General features: G+C 47.5%; 2 protein-coding genes across 3 annotated transcripts in view; one reads left to right on the plus strand and one right to left on the minus strand.

Moving 5' to 3' along the window:
* The first annotated feature begins 991 nt into the window (after positions 1-991).
* The window catches only part of WIPF3 (WAS/WASL interacting protein family member 3), a 28,818-nt gene continuing 9,167 nt past the window's right edge, over positions 992-20,642 (plus strand). The window contains exons 1-6 of the mRNA XM_035021404.1: positions 992-1,034; positions 4,651-4,836; positions 6,926-7,057; positions 12,263-13,009; positions 15,140-15,289; positions 16,254-16,355. Coding sequence (XP_034877295.1) covers positions 992-1,034; positions 4,651-4,836; positions 6,926-7,057; positions 12,263-13,009; positions 15,140-15,289; positions 16,254-16,355 — 1,360 coding nt within the window. The remainder of the gene's footprint in view (positions 1,035-4,650; positions 4,837-6,925; positions 7,058-12,262; positions 13,010-15,139; positions 15,290-16,253; positions 16,356-20,642) is intronic.
* SCRN1 (secernin 1) overlaps positions 4,832-20,642 on the minus strand; it is a 113,448-nt gene continuing 97,637 nt past the window's right edge. Inside the window, exon 10 of one of the 2 annotated variants that reach the window (XM_035020823.1) lies at positions 4,832-5,061. The gene's annotated coding sequence lies outside the window, so the exon portion shown is untranslated. Of the gene's footprint in view, positions 5,062-6,401; positions 6,471-20,642 lie in introns of those variants that run through there. The other variant, XM_035020824.1, reaches the window with a different exon arrangement.

Here is a 20,642-nt window from a genome sequence, read left to right on the forward strand (position 1 = left end):
CACTTAACCCACTGAGCCACCCAGGTGCCCCAAATGGAAGGTTTTTAAAAGCAGAAAGGGGCGGGGGGCGCCTGGGTGGCCCAGTGGGTTAAGTGCCTGCCTTCAGTTGAGGTCATGATCTCAGGGTCCTGGGATCGAGCCCCACACTGGGCTCCCTGCTCAGCAGGGACCTAGCTTCTCCTTCTGCCCCTCCTCCTGCTCGTGTTCTCTCTCAAATAGATAAATAAAATCTTAAAAAATAAATAAATAAAGGCAGAAAGTGGGTGGGAGAGGGAAGTCATAAAAGAAAAGAGTATTTCAGACAAGGTGAAGGGCAGGGGTCAGTCACACAAATTATCTCACTAGTGCTGGTGGGGTCAACCCAGATTGACTGGGTAAAGGTCACTCCCGGGAGCAGCTGAAACTAAAATTAAGTCTTGGTTTGCTGTCTTGGAGGGGCAGGTGGCTCCATTTTGGGCCCGTTGTGCCGCTTTCACCCTCCTGGTAAAGGAAGTGGCTCTGTGGGAGGTGGCTGGGTTCTCAAGGGAACGTCACGGTCTGTGTGCAGTTGTTCAGGAAACCAGGCTATAGAAAAGGAGGTTATAGGGTCTGTTCTTTTTGCTGTGGATTTTAATTGCATAGTTGGATTTCTGAAAATGAGACCTAACACTGTTAGACCCCAGTATCCTTCATTCTGGAACAGTCTCACTTAAGCACATTTGGGGTGTAGGGAACATTGTGTCAGTTTTCTCTGAAAATACTTCCTGTCTGTGTTTCATATCCCAGGCTCCCCGTGTTCTCCTCCCGCAAGCTGGTAGTGGCCGGGGGAGGCAGTGCTATTCAGGCTGGCCTGGGGACTCAGGTTTGGTCCTGAAATCCAAGTACCCTGGCTGCTGAGAGCTGTCTGCCCCCAAGTGTGGAAGGCAGGAGTGGGCTGAGGGCCAAGGGAATGAGCAGGCTGTGTGCCTGGAAACCTGAGAATTAATTTTAGGTTTAACAGCCCCATTGGAGAATGTACCTTTCAGAAGCTGCAAAGCTGAAATTGTATGAAGATGGTAGGGTTTAGATCATCCTTGAGACGAACAACCTGCTAGATTTGGATTAACCGACTGGATTTTTTTTTTACTAATGTTTCTCACAGAAATCAGTATGAATCAGATGCAGGAATGGCATATAATGGCAGCGTGACAAACAGCAGGACATGCGTTTCTGGGCTGGACTGCCATTCCCCGCCCCCCACCCCCAACCACACCGAACCCGGATCAGCTCATTTGCTGGGATGACAAAGGGACATGCGAAAGCTTTTCTGATTTATCAGGATGGGAGAACAGACCCTTCACCACCCTTGGCTCTGTTAGAACTGTCCGTCAGTTTTTGTCTTTGTGATCTTACTGGTTCACTTCAGTTCTTCAGCCTTTGGATGGCTCAGGGTGGGTTCATTTGCATTGCTCTTCTGCTGCTTTGCATCTTTTTGGGAGCCAAGCTATTCCATTTGGAGCTCACTATGGGGAAACTGAGTCCACAAAAGGTGTATGTGCGACTTAACAGGTTGTCACACTCAATAGCAATGTGGAGAAAGAACAAGAACAAACGTGGAAGTAATGTTTTGGTTTGCTGAGTGAGTGTGTGTGTGTGTGTGTGTTTGCACCCGCACATGCACACACCGTGAGGGAGGCATGTTTAGTGGATATATTACCACAGGAGAAGTGTCTAGGAGTGGCTTTTTCTCTGTTGATTATACTTTTCGTGACGTTGCTAGTAACCAGGATTTGCATAGAATAAAAGAACGAGTGAATATCTGGAAATCTTCTCTTTTCTGTTTCTGTACCCTTGTAACCACAGTAACAAGACTTCTTGGGGTTTTTTAAGAAAGCAAATTATGAGTGAATTGTTAAAAAATATTGCAGGTGGAGTAGAAAAGACTGTCACAGTGTAATACAGTTTTCAGTGTGCAAATGAATATGTCCTTAGATGTCCTTTTGTACAAAGCCCATTCAGCCTAAATCTCTAGGGTCACCCTAGCCCTGAAGTTACTGGTTCTTGACCTCGAAGGAGAGGCTTGACTGATACCATCTCAGTATCAGGGGAGGGAGAGCCCTCTAGTGGAAAGTCATCAGGGCCAACAAGTGCAGCGGGAAAGGAAGCCAAGAAGTCAAAGAAGGAATATTAAATTTAGTCCAGCAAATTGAACTGCAGCATGTACACGTGATATGACTTGCCGTATCCTCCTGCTGATTTGGAAGATGTTTATCTACACATCTGTGATGTGGAATCGTCAAGAACCTATTGAGGCCTGTGCTAAGTAGGTACTCAAAATAATTATCCCAAGGACATATAACCTTCTTCATAGCCCTCACCTAAAAAGCTTGGGATGGGCAAGTTTGGGGAGTAGGGGATACATTTCGGTAATAAACAGTCAAGTTTAAATTCGATGAGATGACCCACTCCCACCCCAGGATTATTAGCTATAAGGTTTGTTCATGGGTCAAGCTGCTTCTTTAAGCAGAAGAACGCACCGTTCTAACCTTTGCCTTCCCCAAGGCTATCACCTGAGTTGCACCATGACTATCATCATAATTCAGTGTGTGATTTATCTTGTAACTAGGAAGAAAGCTACAAAGCACTCTGTCCCTCTAATCCCTGACCATAGTACATGTCTGAGATTGTAATGCTAGATTTTTGCAAAAATGTTTATACCCTCTTGACTAGAGTCATGATATTTCTGTTGGCTCTTTATTCTTGTCATTAACTACTTATAAATAAAATGAGAGACTTTAAAGATCTTAAAACTTTGCAGTTTAAAATTATTTATTGGGGCACCTGGGTGGCTCAGTTGGTTAAGCGACTGCCTTCGGCTCAGGTCATGATCCTGGAGTCCCGGGATCGAGTCCCGCATCGGGCTCCCTGCTCAGCTGGGGGTCTGCTTCTCCCTCTGACCCTCTTCCCTCTCGTGCTCTCTGTCTCTCATTCTCTCTCTCAAATAAATAAATAAAATCTTTAAAAAAAATAAATAAATAAAATAAAATAAAATTATTTATTGATATTGTTTATATAGAGAGACTTTTTAATAAAAGCATGTTGTATGAGAAATTCCCTGTTGTACGTGTGCATTAATAATGCATTCTAAAAACCAGGTAATCATTAGGGTTGGGGCCCTTTGCTGATTGCTCTATTATTGACCATGGTCCATGAGCCCCCCTCAAGGGTTCAAAAGGCTTGTTTCCAGGCAACAAGAAGCGTATGCCCTTCAGAGCCTGCGGAAGATGCCTTACCATGCAGTAGAGTCAGCCAGTAGAAATGCACTCTTAGCACACTTTAGCTAAAACCGCAATTGCCCTTGTTTCTAGCCTGTGACACGGGAGAGTCTCTGACCTTATAGTCGACAAAGCTGAATTGTCCTTTTCTGAACAGAAATGGCCAGAGCAAGGATTTGTAAATCTTATCTATACTTCGAGGACCGTCTTAAAGTCTCGTATCTTCCTTGTGGCCTGACGAATATGGCCATTTCTGAACCCTTGGTGGCTTTCCTCTCTGTAGGACTTACGTCATGTGCCGCATTATGTAGTGGCTTAATTCCATGCACGTGCGTCGCGTCTTCCTGGCACGCACGCATGCCCTTGAAGGCAAGGCCAGTGTATTCTATACACCCGGGGTCTAGTTCACTCACTCCTTCATTCGTCTGGTAGTCACTGCAGATATGCCTATCTGCGGACAGGTCCTGTTACTCTCTCTAGAAATGCATTTGTGGGGCGCCTGGGTGGCTCAGTCGTTAAGTGTCTGCCTTCGGCTCAGGTCGTGATCTCAGGGTCCTGGGATCGAGCCCCACATGGGGCTCCCCGCTCGGCGGGAAGCCTGCTTCTCCCTCTCCTACTCCCCCTGCTTCTCCCTCTCCCACTCCCCCTGCTTGTGTTCCCTCTCTCGCTGTCTCTCTCTCTGTCAAATAAATAAATAAAATCTTTAAAAAAAAAAAAAAGAAAGATAAAAAAAGAAATGCATTTGTGAACAAAACGAATAATATCTTTTTCCTGACAGAGTCCTGTGTGGGTGGTGAACCTTAAACTCGTAACCGCGAATGGCCATTTTCCACAAGGAAAGATAAATTGATACAAGGTGATAAGAATTGCAGAGGAACAAGGAAGATGGTACCCGAAGAGAGAACACTGGGGGGCCTTCCTTAGACTGGAGGGTTAGAAAAAGCCTCTGAAGTCATGATATTTCAGCTGAAAACTAAAGACACATGGTACCTCCTATACAGCAGGTGCTAGGAAGTATTTCTGGCTTTGAGAACTGTTTAACCAGGTCTCCGTGCACATGGTATAAACCTTCTGTGTTTCCTCCTGGTTGTGTCTCCCAGTGCAGTCCTCCCCCTCCCCTTATTTGCCGCCAAGCTGCATCCGTTCTGTCTAGTGCTCCCTGGTTCTGCGATCCCATGGGCACCCCTACCATATCAGCCCAAGCTACAGCGGAAATGTTTAAAAACAAAATTCAACTGAGTAAATTTTAAAGATCTGATTTTATTCAGTGAGTCATGAAATCGGGCAGCAGCCCATCTAACAGAGAAAAGAGATAGAAAGCCCATCTAACAGAAAAGAGCCCCCAGGAGCTGTACAAATTGAAAGACTTTCGTAGGCAGAAGGGAGTGGGACACAAGGAAGTTGTACTAACAAAAAGTAGATTATGATACTGTATGTGGTTATACTCACATCCCTCTTGTTCCCTTACAGGTAGGTACAGACGTTTCCAGCTTGAGAAAGGCAGACCCCAAAGATCGGAGTGCACTGTTGGCTGATATCCAGCAAGGAACTCGCCTACGGAAAGTCACCCAGATCAATGACCGCAGTGCCCCACAGATTGAGAGTAAGTGAGCAGCTGGGCCGGGCCTGCCGTGAGTCAGGGGCAGGCCATGTGGGGCTCAGCTAGGCACCGCTGACTTGCTCAGGGCAGGGGCAACACTAGTTACCCAGGACGCACTTTGGGCCTTCGCAGACTTGCACGATGTATGGGCCACGTGAGTGAGAGAGTCAGAGCTCCTTTCCAGGTCTACAGATGGTTTAGAGCATATCTTCTACCACTGTTCGAATGCTAAACAAAAAAACAAGCAAAAACATGGTGGGATACTTTTTTTACATTGTGATAAAACACACATAATATAAAATTCACCATTTTAGCCATTTAAAGTGTCCATTTCAGTGGCATTTGTCATTCACAATGTGGTTGCAGCCATCACCTCGGTCTAGTTTCAGAACATTTTCGTCACCCCAGAAGGAGACCCCACGCCCATTACATGTCACTCCCCATTCCGCCCCTCCCCCAGTCCCTGGCAGCTGGTCTCTGTGGATTTGCCTCCTGGGGATATTCATGTGAATGGAATCATACAATATGTGGCCTTTTGTGCCTGGCTCCTTCACTTAGCATAATGTTTTCAGAGTTCATCCATGCTGTAGTACACACTACAGGTCTTTACTCTTTATTGCTGACTAATATTCCATCGTCTGGATATTCCACTCTGTGTTCATCCACGGTGAGATACCTTCTAAAGATCGCTTACCCTGCATCCACCTAGTCCTCAGAGAAAAATTAAAGTCTCAACATTAAAGTATGCCAAATTTTTGTGTTAGCTAGGAAAAAAGATGTATTCAGAATTCTCTCATAGGATCCCATGACTGCAGCTTTCTACGTACAGAGTAAGAGGGGCCCTGTGCTTGGGTCACATGACCCAGGCTGAGTCCCGAGTCTGCTACCAGGCGCATCTGGGAACTTCTCAGAGATTCGGTCCGCTCATCTACAAAATGGGGGAGGTAGTAATACCTGCTTTTTTTTTTTTTTTTTTTTTTTTTGGTCAAGATTGCCGAAGGTTGAAATAATCTATGCAGAACTATTTATCAATGTCATCTGTCTTCATATAGTTTTCAATGATGCACATGATGGTAATTCTCAAAGATAGTCCTAAAAATATAATTGTATCTAGTATCTGTAATTATATATTTTAGTATACAGGGATAGATAAATCATTTTAAGAAATATTTTCAACAATTGCAATAAAAATTCGTTTCCAGTTAGACCCACTAATTGGTTAAGCCCAATTACCAGATAAACCCATTTGATTGGAATACTCACTCCCTAATCATTCCAGTGGAGAGGTAATATATATTAATACTCAGAATAATCTAAATGTATTCATCCACCAGTGGGCACTGTGCCCTGATTCCTCTGTGCAAGTTAGCTTCAGGCTGTGAACATTTCTTGCTAGAAATTCTTGTCTAAGCCGAATGTCTTCTCATTGAATGGAGTTGGTCATCACACCCACCTGGAAGGCTAGAATTAGTGACACCTCTCCCCCAGGGTTTCGCAAGCTTTCTCTTCTATAGAAGGAAAGACGCAGGGGAGGGTGCGGGGTGTAGGGAGTAAATGCTGGGGAGACTGAGAAGGAAAATGCCAAAGCACCAATCATTGCAGACCTTCACTTCCTGCTTGCAGTCCTGGGCCAGACTCTGTGGACAAGAAGTTACAATTACTGACTGAACTAAATCTGTGGGTTTTCTCTGTCTGAGCCTCCCACAGCAACAGTCGAGTTGAAAATAGGGCCAGCACTCCACCTACAACTTTTGGGTGTTCTCATTTGAAAGGTGCTGCCAGTTCCCTCACAGGCATCTGGGGAATGGCAGCATTTAGGTCCCTTTGTTTGGGTCACTTTTCAGGGTGCTCAGCTACCGATGGTCATCGGTTCCTGGGTAGGTCCACAGAGAGTAGCAGACAGGCGTGAGCACATGAGTCTGCGGGGTAACCAGGCAGAGGGGTTTGGGAAAGATGCCCACTGGAAGGGTAAGGCTGGAGGTGGGAGGATGGGAAGGCTGCCCCAGGCGCTGTTGGATCACTGCCCCGGGCTTAGAACGGGCTGCTCAGCTCTGCTCGCAAGTCCTCATTTACTTGCCTCTTCTCTGCAAAGGTTCTAAAGGAATCAACAAAGAAGGAGGAGGGTCTGCAAACTCTCGAGGTGGAAGCACACCCCCAAGCCTGGGAGACCTGTTTGCTGGTGGCTTTCCTGTGTTGAGACCGGCCGGCCAGAGGGATGTGGCAGGTAAGAGAGAATTCAGACTGGCTACCTCGTGATCGTTTGCTCCTTCATGTGTCAAACCAACTGGGCAATGCTTGTGAGCCATGAGGACTGTGACACGTTTTTAGTGAAAAGTTGTATAGCAGGAGATCTCGGATTTGGGCGCATGCCCTGGAAGTATCCATAAATCATCATCCTGTTTAAATCATCCCATTGTAATAATTGAAGAATGACTTGCCACAGTGTGTAGTGTTTAGCAGTGGTGTGATTGGGGCCCAGACTGCAAAGTACAGACAAAAGGTATAAAGCACTTTAGAAAAATCTTAGTGATGTCACTGTAATGTATCAGTCATTCTTATCAGTTGGGTATTGTTATCAGTAGGGTATTTCGTTATTATACATAACAAAATACCCTAAAACTTAGGGACCTTAAACGACTATGTATCTAGCTTATAGTTCTGTGGTTGGCAATTTAGGGTGGTCTCAGCTAGGCTCCCTCTGGTACGTACAGCTTGGTCAGATGGCTTTTGCTAATCTTGTATTTCTTTTATCTTTGGTGCCTCAGCGGAGATGACTGGCCTGACACATCAATATGGTCTCTCAATGTCTAGCAGACTATTTGGGATTGTTTTTGCTGTTGGTGGCAGGGTTCCAACAGAGAGGACAGAAGTATATAAAGTCTCTTAAGGCTTAGTCTTGGAGTTGGCACAATATTACTTCCTACCACATCCTCTTGTCCAAGTCACAGGACCAACTCGGAAACAAGGGTGGGAAAAGACACCTCACTTCTTGATGGGAGGACTGGCAAAATCGCATTTCAAAGATTACGGAATCAGGAGTGAGTGGATAATCAAGGCCATTTCTTCAGCCAATCTACTGCAGTCATTTGTGTGTTAGTGGGTATCAGATATTTTGAAAGTATCACATTAAAATTGGGCAAATATATATTAATTATGTGTAATAGAAGGGTTTTTCCTATTATTGTTCTCTTTAGCCAGCAAGCTGAAATAAACTCCAAGAATTGCATTAATCAGGGAATATCGAGCCCCAAACATTGCTGGTATACAATCTTCTGCCATGGGGTTTGCTAACCTTTTCAATGGCTCTGTGGCTGTTTGACATAATGGGGTGCATTTGCTGCTGTCTCCTACTGATAAAGTCCAGCAAAGATAAGAGCTCTAGGATGCTTTGAGATCCAATCTGAACCTTCTCAGAGGCCATTGCATTTCCTCTTTTTTTGCTAAGGGTTTAGCAAAGAGGGTTGGCATTTCCCAGTGCCGCCTTCTTTTTCAAAATTCCTGAGTGGTATCAAATAAACATCCTGTGTGATATAAAATGTCCACTAGTTTCTCTTCACTGAAGTACAGGTAGGAGAAATAGCCCCCAGTCAGTTTTAACAAGGACCAGCCAAAGGAAGCCAGCTCGTCTGCATTCCTGTCTGTCAACACTAGGACACAAATGTCCGATGCTTGAGCCACTCTGTTAAACAAGGATTAATTTCTGTAGAGGAGATGGAAATCCGTAATGCAGTGGCTGATGATGCCTGCTACAGGATGGTAGCTCACGGACAGAGCCAATAAATAGATGCATGGACTGGGTGCCATGTCAGAGTAAGACAGACCATGGCTGTCCTCTCTCTCCTTCCATCAGCTTCCTGGTCATTCAGAGAAAAGGACTTCCGCCTTTGCTCCCTCTCTCATGTTGTTGCCTACCTGACTCTTGCTAGCATACACCCTCCCTTCCAGCCACCTGGCCCTCCTTGCTGTTCCTGCACACACCAGGCATATTGCTGCCATAGGGCCCTTGCACTGACTGCTCCCTTGACCGGAAACACTCTTCCTCAGCTGTCCACGTGGCTCATTCTCTCCCTTCCTTCAGGTCTCTGTTCAAGGGGCACCTGATCAACCTATCAGTGAGGCTTTATTCATCAACCCATATAAAATATCACCCTCACTCCCTTACTCCCTATCCCCTCTACCTTTAGTTTCCTTGTATTACTTACCACCATCTGACATATATTTACTGGTTTATTTGTTTATTTCTGTCTTCTCCCTCTAAATGTAAGCTCTGCAAAGGCAGGAACTATGTTTTTCTCACTGCCTTAAAAATGCCTGACGCATAGTAGGTGCTCAGTAAATATTTGTTGAATGGAATGTGGGAGTGGGTAGCATGGTTGCTTAGAGCCATTAGGCCCAGAAAGCACAGAGGCTAGTGCTCACAGTACTTCTGGCGGTCCATGAAAATGTTTGGGTATCTTTTTAAATCAGAAAAAAAAACATGAACTTTTAGAGTCAAAGATTATATTTGTCTTTACAGCAATGCAGCCATAAAATGTCTTCAAAAGTCATAATGTCATCCTGGCTTAGCATTCTGAAGGAGTGATAATTAAAAATAAGATGGGGGGGCGTCTGGGTGCTTCAGTCAGTTAAGTATGTGACTTCAGCTCAGGTCATGATCCCAGGGTCCTGGGATTGGCCTGGGATCACCGGGTGTAGGGCTCCCCACTTAGCAGGGAGTCTGGTTCTCCCTCCCCCATTCTGTCCTTCCCCCAATTCATTCTCTCTCCCTCTCTCTCTCTCTCACTCTCTCTCAAATAAATAAATTAATTAATTAATAAAATCTTTAAAATAAAATAAGATAGGATGAGTAACACTACTCGGTTCTATGGAATGTGTAATGAGACATCCATGCAGTCTAAGGTCTTCTGGAAACATACACAGATTAAAGGAAGAAGACGTATTTCATCTTTTGATAACCCTCAGGCTCTTGATGCACTCGAGCTGGCCTTTCCCCACCCGCTTTGTGGTCTCCTTTTGTGTTTCTCCTTGGATTTCTAGGGTTAGCATTTGTGTTATGAAGGAAAGCCTCCTCCCTTCCCTTGGCACTTCCTTCCCTTGGCTCTGTCCGCTGGCCCCGTGCTACCGGGCTTCCTGGCCTGCACTTGACACAGTTAGTTCCTCTGTCTGTGGGTCTCACCTGAAACGCGTGCTGCCAGCCCTCTGCCGCATCCTGGAGTGGGCATGAGCGTAAGCCAAATGAGGACTTGTGCCTACCTGGCCTCTGCTGTTCATGTCATAGGAAAAATAGGTTTGCCCACTTCTCATTTGCTTGGCTGCTTAGTAAACAGAAGCTTCTGCACTTTTTTTTTTAATTTTTTTTTTTTTAAAGATTTTATTTATTTATTTGACAGAGAGAGACATAGCAAGAGCAGGAACACAAGCAGGGGGAGTGGGAGAGGGAGAAGCAGGCTTCCCGCGGAGCAGGGAGCCCGATGCGGGACTCGATCCCAGGACCCTGGGATCATGACCTGAGCGGAAGGCAGACGCTTAACGACTGAGCCACCCAGGCGCCCGCTTCTGCACTTTTAACTGACTCATTCTAAGAGTTTTTGAGTCTTGGGTACATGGTGTGTCCTCAGTCACTTCAGAAGTCTGCAGTGGTTACTCAGGGGCTGATCCTGCTCCTCAAACTTGTTAGCCCTTTAAAGTTCATGGAGCGAGTAGGCATATAGGGGGGCCTCGCCTTGTTAGGGACTGCCTTGGTCCTCCATCTTCATCTCGTGGACTATGGAAACAGGCTTGGAGGCAGGAATCTCTGAGCCTGACACCTGCCCTAAACCTCACATAAAATGTCTAACGTTAGAGTTGCGGGTGGTAGGTCGGTCCTGTCCTTGGAAAGGCCAGGTGGGGGGCCTTCCCTCCTGGTCACGGTCAGCCAGCTGATCCCAAGGGGAATCAAGTCAGACAGAGTGGAAGACATTGTCTCTTCTGGAACGGCCGCAAAGAAAACCCTCCACAGAGGAATGGCGACATTATCGCCCTGCCCCAAGAGCAGCCATTCCGTAGCTGAGACTTGCAATGAGTAGTGCTGCCAAGAACTGTCACCTCTTAGCCAGATGAGGGCCATCCCTGGGGAAGGCCAGATGCTGCCATCCTGCCCACTGAATTTCAGCCCCAGCGTCCCCTCCGCCACACCTCACTTTGATTGGCCTGGCTTTCGGCATCAAGTCCTCCGGGGTATGATCTTGCACCTGGTTGGGTAAACACAACTGGAGACTCATCAGCTGAAAAGCTCAGAACCGCCACCAGATGCTGGGGTTTATAACCTGATTTGAAAGCTGTGTTTTTTATTCTGCAACACCCGGGAAGCTGTAGATAGGAGAAGCAACCATCTTTTCACGTGTTCTCCACATGTTTTCAGAGGGGTAATAAAATATAAGGGTGGGAGAACAGGAAAAGACGGATTCCCCGGAATTCCATTCGGGAGAGCACTGTATTTGTTTGCAAGGGGTATTTTAGCATGCCTCCTGGGTGGACAGTGATGCAGTGATCGCAGAACTTCCATGCTTTAGTAAACGGGGAGAGGAACATTCTTCTCCATGCGAGAGAGGGACGAAGGGGCAAGGGGTAACAGTACAGTGAAGGGGCTCTGTGCAAAGAGTGACGAGGCGCCTCCTAGGGAGCACCTCCCCCCAGTCTTCCGTGAAGCACACCGAACACAGATCGCTGAGGAGTGTGCCATTGTTGAGTTCCAAAGAGGCATTGGTTTCAAGTTGGGGTTCGTGGATCTGTGGGAAAAGGAAGCCAGGACACCAGGAGACAGAGAACCTGTTGGAAATGGGCATGTCTTTCGGAAAAGAAATTCGGAACTTCCAGAGGCCATGGAACTGGGAGGTTCGAGGTCATTGGACCTGGATCCCCAAGGCAGGGTGTCTTCCCACTGACTTCTGAGTGACCTTATACAAGGAATGATTCATCTTCTGATCTTGACACAGAAAATGAATGTTCAAGTAATGCTGGAAATGAGGAAAACCTCCCTAGCAAGGAGCTTCCGGTTGGTACACCTGAAGATCCAAACCACGATGTGAGGGCTGGGTCTCCAACTGGATTGACCCAGTGGGGAGTGGTGAATAAGTGTGAGGGTGGCCTTGAAATGAGGAAGGGCGAAGGAGGTCAGAGCAGCCCAGTGCCCTGGGCCGGGAGATTCCTGGGCCCTTGGCAGGTGAGGGCAGAGGTGGGATGGAACAGGAAAGTGGTCCTGCACCACAGTCTGGCGGCCTGACCTGGGCTGTGAGCTGCTGCCGCTGAGGCTTTGGGTGAACCTGCAGGATGAGAGCGTCCGCCGTGCAGTTCACGGACATCATGCTGGACGGCGTCTGTCATCACTGTCCGCAAACTTGGGTTTCTCCTTGCTGTCTCTGAGCTGACTCAGAACTTGTTTCACTTCCAGGTGGCAAGACAGGGCAGGCCCCTGGCTCCCGCGCACCTTCTCCCCGGCTTCCCACGAAAACTCTCAGTGGCCCACTTAACCCTCCTGCATCTCCCAGGCTAGGCAATGCCTCCGAGGCTCATGGCACCGCCAGGACAGTCCCTCCTCGCCCCAGCGTGCCTGCCCCACCGCCTCCCACCCCGCCTCCACCTCCTCCACCCCTACCCCCACCCCTGCCCCCTTCCTCCCCCACCAAAGCTCCACTGGTGTCCCCACCTGGCCCGCCCACCAAAGGGAACCCCCCAGGGGTTGCACCCCCTCTCCCCTCTGCACCGCCCCCGCCCCCTCCACCCCCACCGCATCCCGCAACGCCACCCCCACCCCCCCTGGCCTCTGTTCTCAGTGACAAGGCCATGAAGCCTCAGCTGGCCCCCTTGCACCTGCCACCCATCCCACCCCCACTCCCTCTCCTCCCACCTTGTGGGTATCCCGGGCTCACTGCCCAAGATGTTCGGGAGCCTCCCGCCCCACCCCCTCCGCCACCCCCACCCCCTCTTTATGCTTCCTGTACCCCGAGGTCCTCTGTGCCCATGCCTCCTTTGCCAGGAGCTAACAACAACAACAGCGAAGCCCCACTCCTGCTGCCCCCCAAGTCTCCCAGCCTCCAGGCCCAGTCACCCAAGTCCAGCATGCAGGCCTTGCTGGTGCCACCAGCCCCTCCAGGATCCCAGCCATTCCTGCAGAAGAAGAGGCCCGGCCGAGGCCCAGGTAAGTACCAGTCTTCTGGTCCAGGGTGGCCGCATCCGAGGATCACTGAACCCTTGCCAGTAATTATGAAGGTGCTAGAGACACAGCCAGAGGCCTGCTCCTAGAGCAGAGCCACTTGGGAACACCTTGAGATGTCTTAACTCTTGGATTTTGTTTTAGAACAGAGCTATCAGTGCCCCTCATGGAGCCCAGTAAAACTTGTATGGGACTTGATGTTGTATTCGTGTTAGAGACAGGAAACCAAGGCGCAGGGAGGCTGAAAGACTTGTCCAAGATCATGCAGACCACAGGCCAGGCATTCTGGCTTTGATCACCTTGCAATTACTAGCTGTGTGACCCTAGGCAATCACTTAGCCTCTCTGTGCTTCCTTCTCCTCATCTGTAAAATGGGGACAGCAATATTTCCCACCTCTTGTGATTGCTGGAGCAGGGCCTAGCAGCACTGAGCTCTAGAGAAGGGTTATTTATTCTGACTCTCATCATTCATACACCCGAATCTCCTGTCTGCAGTGGAGGGGGCTGTGGGTGCAGTTTGTTTCCAGAACCAGGTGTCTGGTGTACTTTTTGCCTGAGTTACTACAGCCTGGCTCCCAGCCACAGTCTGCACTGGCCCTCGGCAGATTGCAGCAGCCTTCTGTCTTCTTTCTGGCATGTTCTCGTGCTGACTCAAGAAAACTAAGGGTCTGTATTTCGAGCCAAATATTAAGAATAATTCCTTTACATACCTAGCAGAGAGGATTTTGGATTGAGCATGCATGCCCATAACTGATTTCCACACTACAGGGAAGCTTCGTTCATCTCTGGTGTCCTTCCAAATGGAAAGTATACAGCCATACACACATATCCACGCCCACACATCCACACGTGCCCATAAACACCACATCCACACACGCACACCCCAACACACATCCACACTCACATGCACACATATTCCTTGGTCTTTAAGAAAATCTTTTCATGCAGAAGGTTTCCTAAATGTATTTCCTCAAATTAAAAATAGCACAAGCTCACTGTAGAGCAAATAGAAAGAAACTGACATCACCTACAATAACATCACCCAGAAATAAAAGCTGTCATATTTGGGGGTATTTCATTTTTTTTCAAAAATATCTACAGATTTATAAAGTTACTACTATTTTTGAATATACAATTTTCTATGTTGTTTTAATTTAATATTACATTATAAGCAGTTTTGTCAAGTTGTTAAAGTTTACTCATAAGCATATTAATAGGATCATCGGCATTTACCAGATTACTAGTATTAAACTGATTCTATTTTTTGTTATTGTGACTAATATTTCAGGAAACACTTTTGTAGCAATTGTCATCCACTTTTGGATATTTTGAAAGGGCAGGTTCCTCAAAAGGAATTCCTGGTACAAAGGGCAAGGATATTCTTAAGGCTCCTGGTCACAGGAGGTAAGGTTCGAGACATTCTCTTTTCAATGGACTGGTGGCCATAAGGGCCAGCGTTCGTCCCAGTGAGCCGCCTGTGATTCTGAAGTGTTCACGGGGTGGTGAGAAAAAGAAAAACAGTGCCTTAGATTTGGGGGGGCGGGGGGAGGCAGAAAGAGGTTGTAATGGTGGACATTTTGTGGTGGGTGGGGTGGATTTAGGCTGACTGGAGGGAGAAGAGAGGGTCTGCAATGCAGGGAACCCGGGTAAGCAGAACCCCGGGGACAGGAGCAAGCCCCACAGCTTGTTCGCCTCGCCTCCCTCTGCGCCTCACCTACAGACAGCCCTTCCCTTTCTGCTGACTCTGCAGAGGTTCCCCTCTTTGAGCTGTGCCTTCTATTCCTGAAGGTTGCTGTCATCGCTCATATTGTCACAGCAGCTCACATTGACTGAACCCTACCGCGTGCCACTTCACTTTACTCATTCAGCCCTCTCAACACCCCTAGAAGGTGTGTGTACTGTTTTACAGACGAGGAAACAGAGGCACAAAGAGGTTGTCATTATCTCAGCAGGAGAGCTGGAATTCAGTCCCAAGCAGCTTAGCCCCAGAGGCAGCCCTTTTATCCACCAGATCCTATGACATCCAGAGACCTCAGTACCTCACCTCTCCCAGGAGGTTATAGCATCTGCTGTCCCTGTTCCTGTATCTGAATACACTGGCATCTTTTCTATAAGGGACCAGTGGGGGGAAGCTAAATCCACCCCCAGCACCCCCTGCGAGATCACCCACCACGGAGCTTTCAAGCAGAAGCCAGCAGGCCCCAGCCTGGACCCCGACACAGCAGCCTGGGGGTCAGCTGCGGAACGGAAGCCTGCATATCATTGGTAAGTGAGCCCACCTTGTGCTGTGCTGGCTGCCGGTAAGGGAGTGGTTTCCCCTGGCCCTTGGAGGGAGTATGCCAGCCCACCATTTCAGGGTGGCGTGCTTTACAAGAACAGGAAGCTCACTCTAGGGCAAAACATCCTACAAGTTGTGTTAAATAAGGATTCTCTTGAGGCTTTCTGGAAGGTTCCAGGACTCATTCTCTAACTTTCTGATTGTGATGAGAAAGACGGAAGAAAATCAACATTCAAACTGTGTATGTGTGTGTGTGTCTCTGTCCCCATGGAGAAGTCCATGCATATTGGATTACAGTAGAAAGAATAGAGTGGTCTGGAAAAGGTGAAAGGATGAATAGAAGGCCCACCAGACAGAGGGACGGTTAGGGCAAAAATACAGGGATAGGAAGGAAAGTTCTCTGGGGTCAGACCCAAAGCAGGGACTCAGCTCATAAAGAGGCCACAAGTCTCCTCTTGCAATCAGGAGCACAGGGAAAATCCTGTTTGCTTTGGGGAGCCCAGGTCCCCCACTGGACATAAGCCATGTTCCTTCCCACCAGCCAAGGTGAGGACTTTTCATCTGCTCACCCCTCCCAAACAAAGCCCTCCCCAGGGGCTCAGGACTAGCTTCAGGCCACAGAGACTCTGCTGGTCCCTTATTGCTGTCACATTCCCCACCTCTGACTCTGGACCCTGGATAGCTCATGGCACTTCTCCCTTCAGGAGTTTCCCTAAGATGTTGGTCAAAGCAAGGTGGGGGGGGGGGTGATAGGGAGAGTCTGTTGAGTTCACGTTTCCTGATTCCCCTTGTCTGAGCTAAGCAGTAAAAATTGAGAGGTAGATGGGGGTATCTTAAGGGGAAGTAGCCCAGCCATTAAAACTGGGCAGGCAAACCTGGGTGCTCCTGGAAATTTTCAAAACTTGGGTCTCACAATAACCAGAGTAATTTTGCTATTTTCCACGTGTGCAGATGACTTTGAATCTAAATTCACATTTCATACTGTGGAAGACTTTCCTCCTCCAGATGAATATAAACCATGCCAGAAGATTTACCCCAGCAAGATCCCCAGAAGTAAGTACCACCTTGGGAAGCCTCTTGGTTTTCCCTGACCCTCCAGAATTGTGTAGTGTGCATTGATTGGCTACAGGCTGCCTAGAAGATGATGTCATGATTTCACTGTACTACTGGGAGAATACAGTGCTGTTCATACTTCTGGAAGTGTCTGAACACTTACTTGTCCTGGCCCCAAGGATTCCTTTAGAAGCTTCTTACAGAACTCCAGAGTTCATTGTTTGGCTTTGGATTTGAGTGCCTTGATTTACCACTTATCCCTCCCCTCCTAGGGCTTTTGACAAGGGAGCTAACCACCCCAGGACAACAGCAAAATGGGATACAGGAGCTTTGTATTAATAACCAGAGAAGAATCTGAAAAACCCCAGTTCCGAACCCTGGCAGACTGTGAAGTGGAGAATGTCCTTCAGTGGTTCTCAACCTTGAATACACATTAGAATGACCAGCAGAGCTTTTAAAAATCCCAAAGGGCAGGTTGCACCGAGACCCACTAAATCAAAATATGCAGGAGGGACCCACGTGGCAGTATTTTTGGAAGCTGCCAGTTGGGCGCCTGGGTGGCTCAGTGCGTTAAGCGACTGCCTTCAGCTCAGGTCATGATCCCAGGGTCCTGGGATCGAGTCCCGCATCGGGCTCCCGGCTCGGCAGGGAGCCTGCTTCTCCCTCTGACCCTCTCCTCTCTCATGCTGTTTCTCTCTCGCTCGCTCTCCAATAAATAAATAAAAATCTTTAAAAAAAAAAAAAAAGAAAGCTGCCAGTTGATTCCAGGGTCCAGCCAAGTCTGAAAACCTCAGGCTGCTGAGAGCCTGACTTCTCCCAATTTCATCATGTGGCCAGTCTCCAAGTAGAGGCCTTCACTCTGCTTACCTACTTAGCCCCCGAAGAGTGGAAGAAGAGGCGGGCGTATCCTTCAGGACCGAAAGGGCAGGAGGCAAGTACTTTCGGAAAACAGAAAGCAAAGAAAAGCAAGGTTGTTAACCACCCAGCAGAGCTGCCTCTTAGTTCACGTGAGGCAGTTCTGGTCCAGCGCTGAAGCAATCCAGTTGGTCAGTAGCTGGTAAGCAGGGACAGAGGCAACAACATGGAGTAAGGGTGTTTCCCACCCAACAACAGGAGTCAGGCCCCCAATCCCAGACATCTGTGCGCTAGCATGGAAAATCGTCCGTGTCCTGGGATAGCCCAAGAATATGAACTGGGCTCTGCGACCCTTTCCCTTCAGAGGGACTTTGGCGAAGTCCCTCCTCCAGGGTTCAGCTTCCTGCAGGCAGACCAGGGAGCTTGAGCCTTCTCCCTGCTCAGCTCACAGGTCCTCTTGGAATCAGCCTGGGCAGGTCTTTTTCTGCTGGCCTGTGGGGTTGCACATTTAGAGAGAAGTGACCCTGTGTGCTTTTTAAATAATATGTAAAGACTACTGCTCTGAACTGAGACAGAGGAAGGAGAGAGGAGCAGCATGAGATGGAGGGCCAAAGATAGCGTCAGTCTTGTCAGCACTCCTGCGAGGCTCATTTCCTTTCCCTAAGCAGGTGTTTGTTAATTGGCCACGTTCATGCCACAAATCCCACCGTTCTCTGTTATACCCAGACTGTAACAGGTGAATGTGACACCTGGTCCCTGGAGGCTTTTCAGTTACTGACTCCTGCCCTAAATCAGAGGTCAGCAAACATTTTCTCTATAGGGCCAAAAAGGATATATTTGAGGCTCTGCGGGCCATATGGTCTCGGTCACAACTACTCAGTTGTGCTGTTTTGACTGGAAAGGAGCCATAGACAATACATAAATGAATGGGTATGGCTGTCTTCCAATAAAACTTTGTTTACAAAAAACAGGTGCTGGCTGGATTTGGTCTGCTGGCCATATTTTGCTGATCTCAACACTAAACCGTTCCAGAAAAGCAGATTCTTCAAAATCTCACTTCTGTCTCAGTAGTGTGCTATGCAGTCCTTCAACCTTCAGACTCAGTAAATTCTAAAGTTCGCTGCATTTTGAGCCCATGGTGCCCAGTCTCCTCCCTGAGAACGTAAGAGAGGCCATGCCTCGCACAGCTCACCAGGAGAGCACAGCTGACAGTCTGTGCTCTATTCCTCTCATCTCAGAGAAATAATCAAATCAGTGTCCACACACACAAAAATAATCTGATGCTCGGGAAGATACAGTTTAAAAAAAAGAAAAGAAAAGAAGGGGCGCCTGGGTGGCTCGGTCGTTAAGCGTCTGCCTTCGGCTCAGGCCATGATCCCAGGCTCCTGGGATCGAGCCCCGCGTCGGGCTCCCTGCTGGGTGGGAAGCCTGCTTCTCCCTCTCCCACTCCCCCTGCTTGTGCTCTTTCTCTCTCGCTGTGTCTCTCTCTGTCAAGTAAATTAAAAAAATCTTTTAAAAAATAAAAGGAAAAGAAAACCTGCTAAGTGAACTGACATCCTACAGACCAGAAAGGGTATTTGCGATTTCAAAACTAAAATGTGGTTTTAGATTGATGCGGCATTGGAGGGCATAAAATCCTCCTGTGGCTTCCGAGCACAATTACATTAGCATGTTCCTGCCGTCCCTGTGAGCCGTAGGGTAGAACCTTGGTAATTCTATTAGTGTGAGGCTGATACAGTTCATGCCTGTCTGATTACATTTCTTCTTACAGTTTTCCTCCTGCTCCCCATTGACCTGGTTCCCCGAGACTGGAGATCTTCATGGTCTGGTTCTGTCGGATGAGTGTGTTCTCACGCTGTCTTGTCGCAGTTCTGCCTTTGTCTCCTCCCACTTGCTCGCTTTCTCTCTCTGCTCCTCACACACACACAGCACAAACACTCTAATGCGTGGCTTCTCCACTTCTTCTCTTCCCTGTCTCCACCCTGCACGTACTAGCTGTTTTCTTTCTTTGATAGGATAATTTTACCTAATTTTTTTAATGTTTTAAAAATGCGTTAGGTTCCTCAATAAGTCAATTGTAGAATTACCATAGGATCCAGCAATTCCGCTCCTGGGTATACACTCAGAAGAATTGAAAACGGGGGTTCAAAAAGAGCTCATGCATAAACACAGTAGCTGAAAGGTAGAAACATCCAGTGTCCATCCACTGATGAACGGATAAACAAAATGTATAGCCATGTGATGGAATATTCTTTGACAAGAAAAGGGAATGAAGTACGGACACATGCTACAACGTGGATGAACCTTGGAAACATCATGATGTGTGACAGAATGCAGACACAAAAGGCCACCTGTCGTATGATTCCATTTACATGACGTAGCCAAAACAGGCAAATCCTTAGAGACAGAAAGAAGATTTAGCAGTTGCCAGGGGCTGGGGGTGTAAAGAATGAGGAGTGGCTCCTAATGGGTATGGGTTGCTTTTTGTGGTGATGAATATGTTCTGAAATTAGACAGAGGTGATAGCTACACAACACTGTGAATGTATTCAAGGTTACTGGTGGTAGATTTTATGTTATGTGCATTGTGCATTGTGCTGCAATAAAGTAGGAAAAAAACATCCTATCAGGAGGAATCTTTGGGAATAATTGCATAGGTTGCAAATACTTATTAACATAGTGATGATAGAAAGAGTGAAGTTATCATCATATTGACAGATACTTACTGAGGCCCTTGCCCACTGGAGAAATTTAGATAAATGATGCCCTGACACAGCCTCAAGAAATTCACCTTTTGGGGGAGAGAGGGAGGAGAGACAGACACCCAAACTTAACATTTCAGTCTGGTGTTCCCAGCGAAACCTGATCCTGATCACAGTCAGTTCAGTGGGAAAGTGGCTGGTTAGAAATCTGTTTACATCCCACCTCCTTTAAAAATAGAGTTTTAATTGTGGTTTAAAAATGCATAACGTGAAATTTTCCATCTTAACCATGTTTAAGTGTACAGCTCAGTCGTGTTAAGTACATTCACACCGTTGTGCAGCCCGTCTCCAGAACTCCTTTCATCCTGCAGAACTGAAGCTCTGTACCCATTAAACCCGTGAAATAGCAACCACCATTCTACTTCCTGGCTCTAAGAGTTTGACTACTCTTGGTACCTCATATAAGTGGAATCATATAGTATTTGACTTTTGGGGACTGGCTTTCTTTCATTTAGCCTAATGTCCTCAAGGTTATCCACTTTGTAGCATCTGTCAGAATTTCCTTCCTTTCTAGGGCTGCGTAATATTCCCTTGTATGCATGTATGACATTGTGCCTATCCGTTCGTCCATCAGTGGACAGCTGGCTTGCTTCCACCGTTGGCTACGGTGACTAAGGCTGCTATGAACATGGGTGTGCAAGTATCTCTTGGAGTCCCTGCTTTCAGTTCTG

The sequence above is a fragment of the Mirounga leonina genome, unplaced genomic scaffold (assembly GCF_011800145.1).
Source record: "Mirounga leonina isolate KUSES-001 unplaced genomic scaffold, KU_Mleo_1.0 Mir_174, whole genome shotgun sequence".
In the NCBI taxonomy this organism is placed as follows: Eukaryota; Metazoa; Chordata; class Mammalia; order Carnivora; family Phocidae; genus Mirounga; species Mirounga leonina.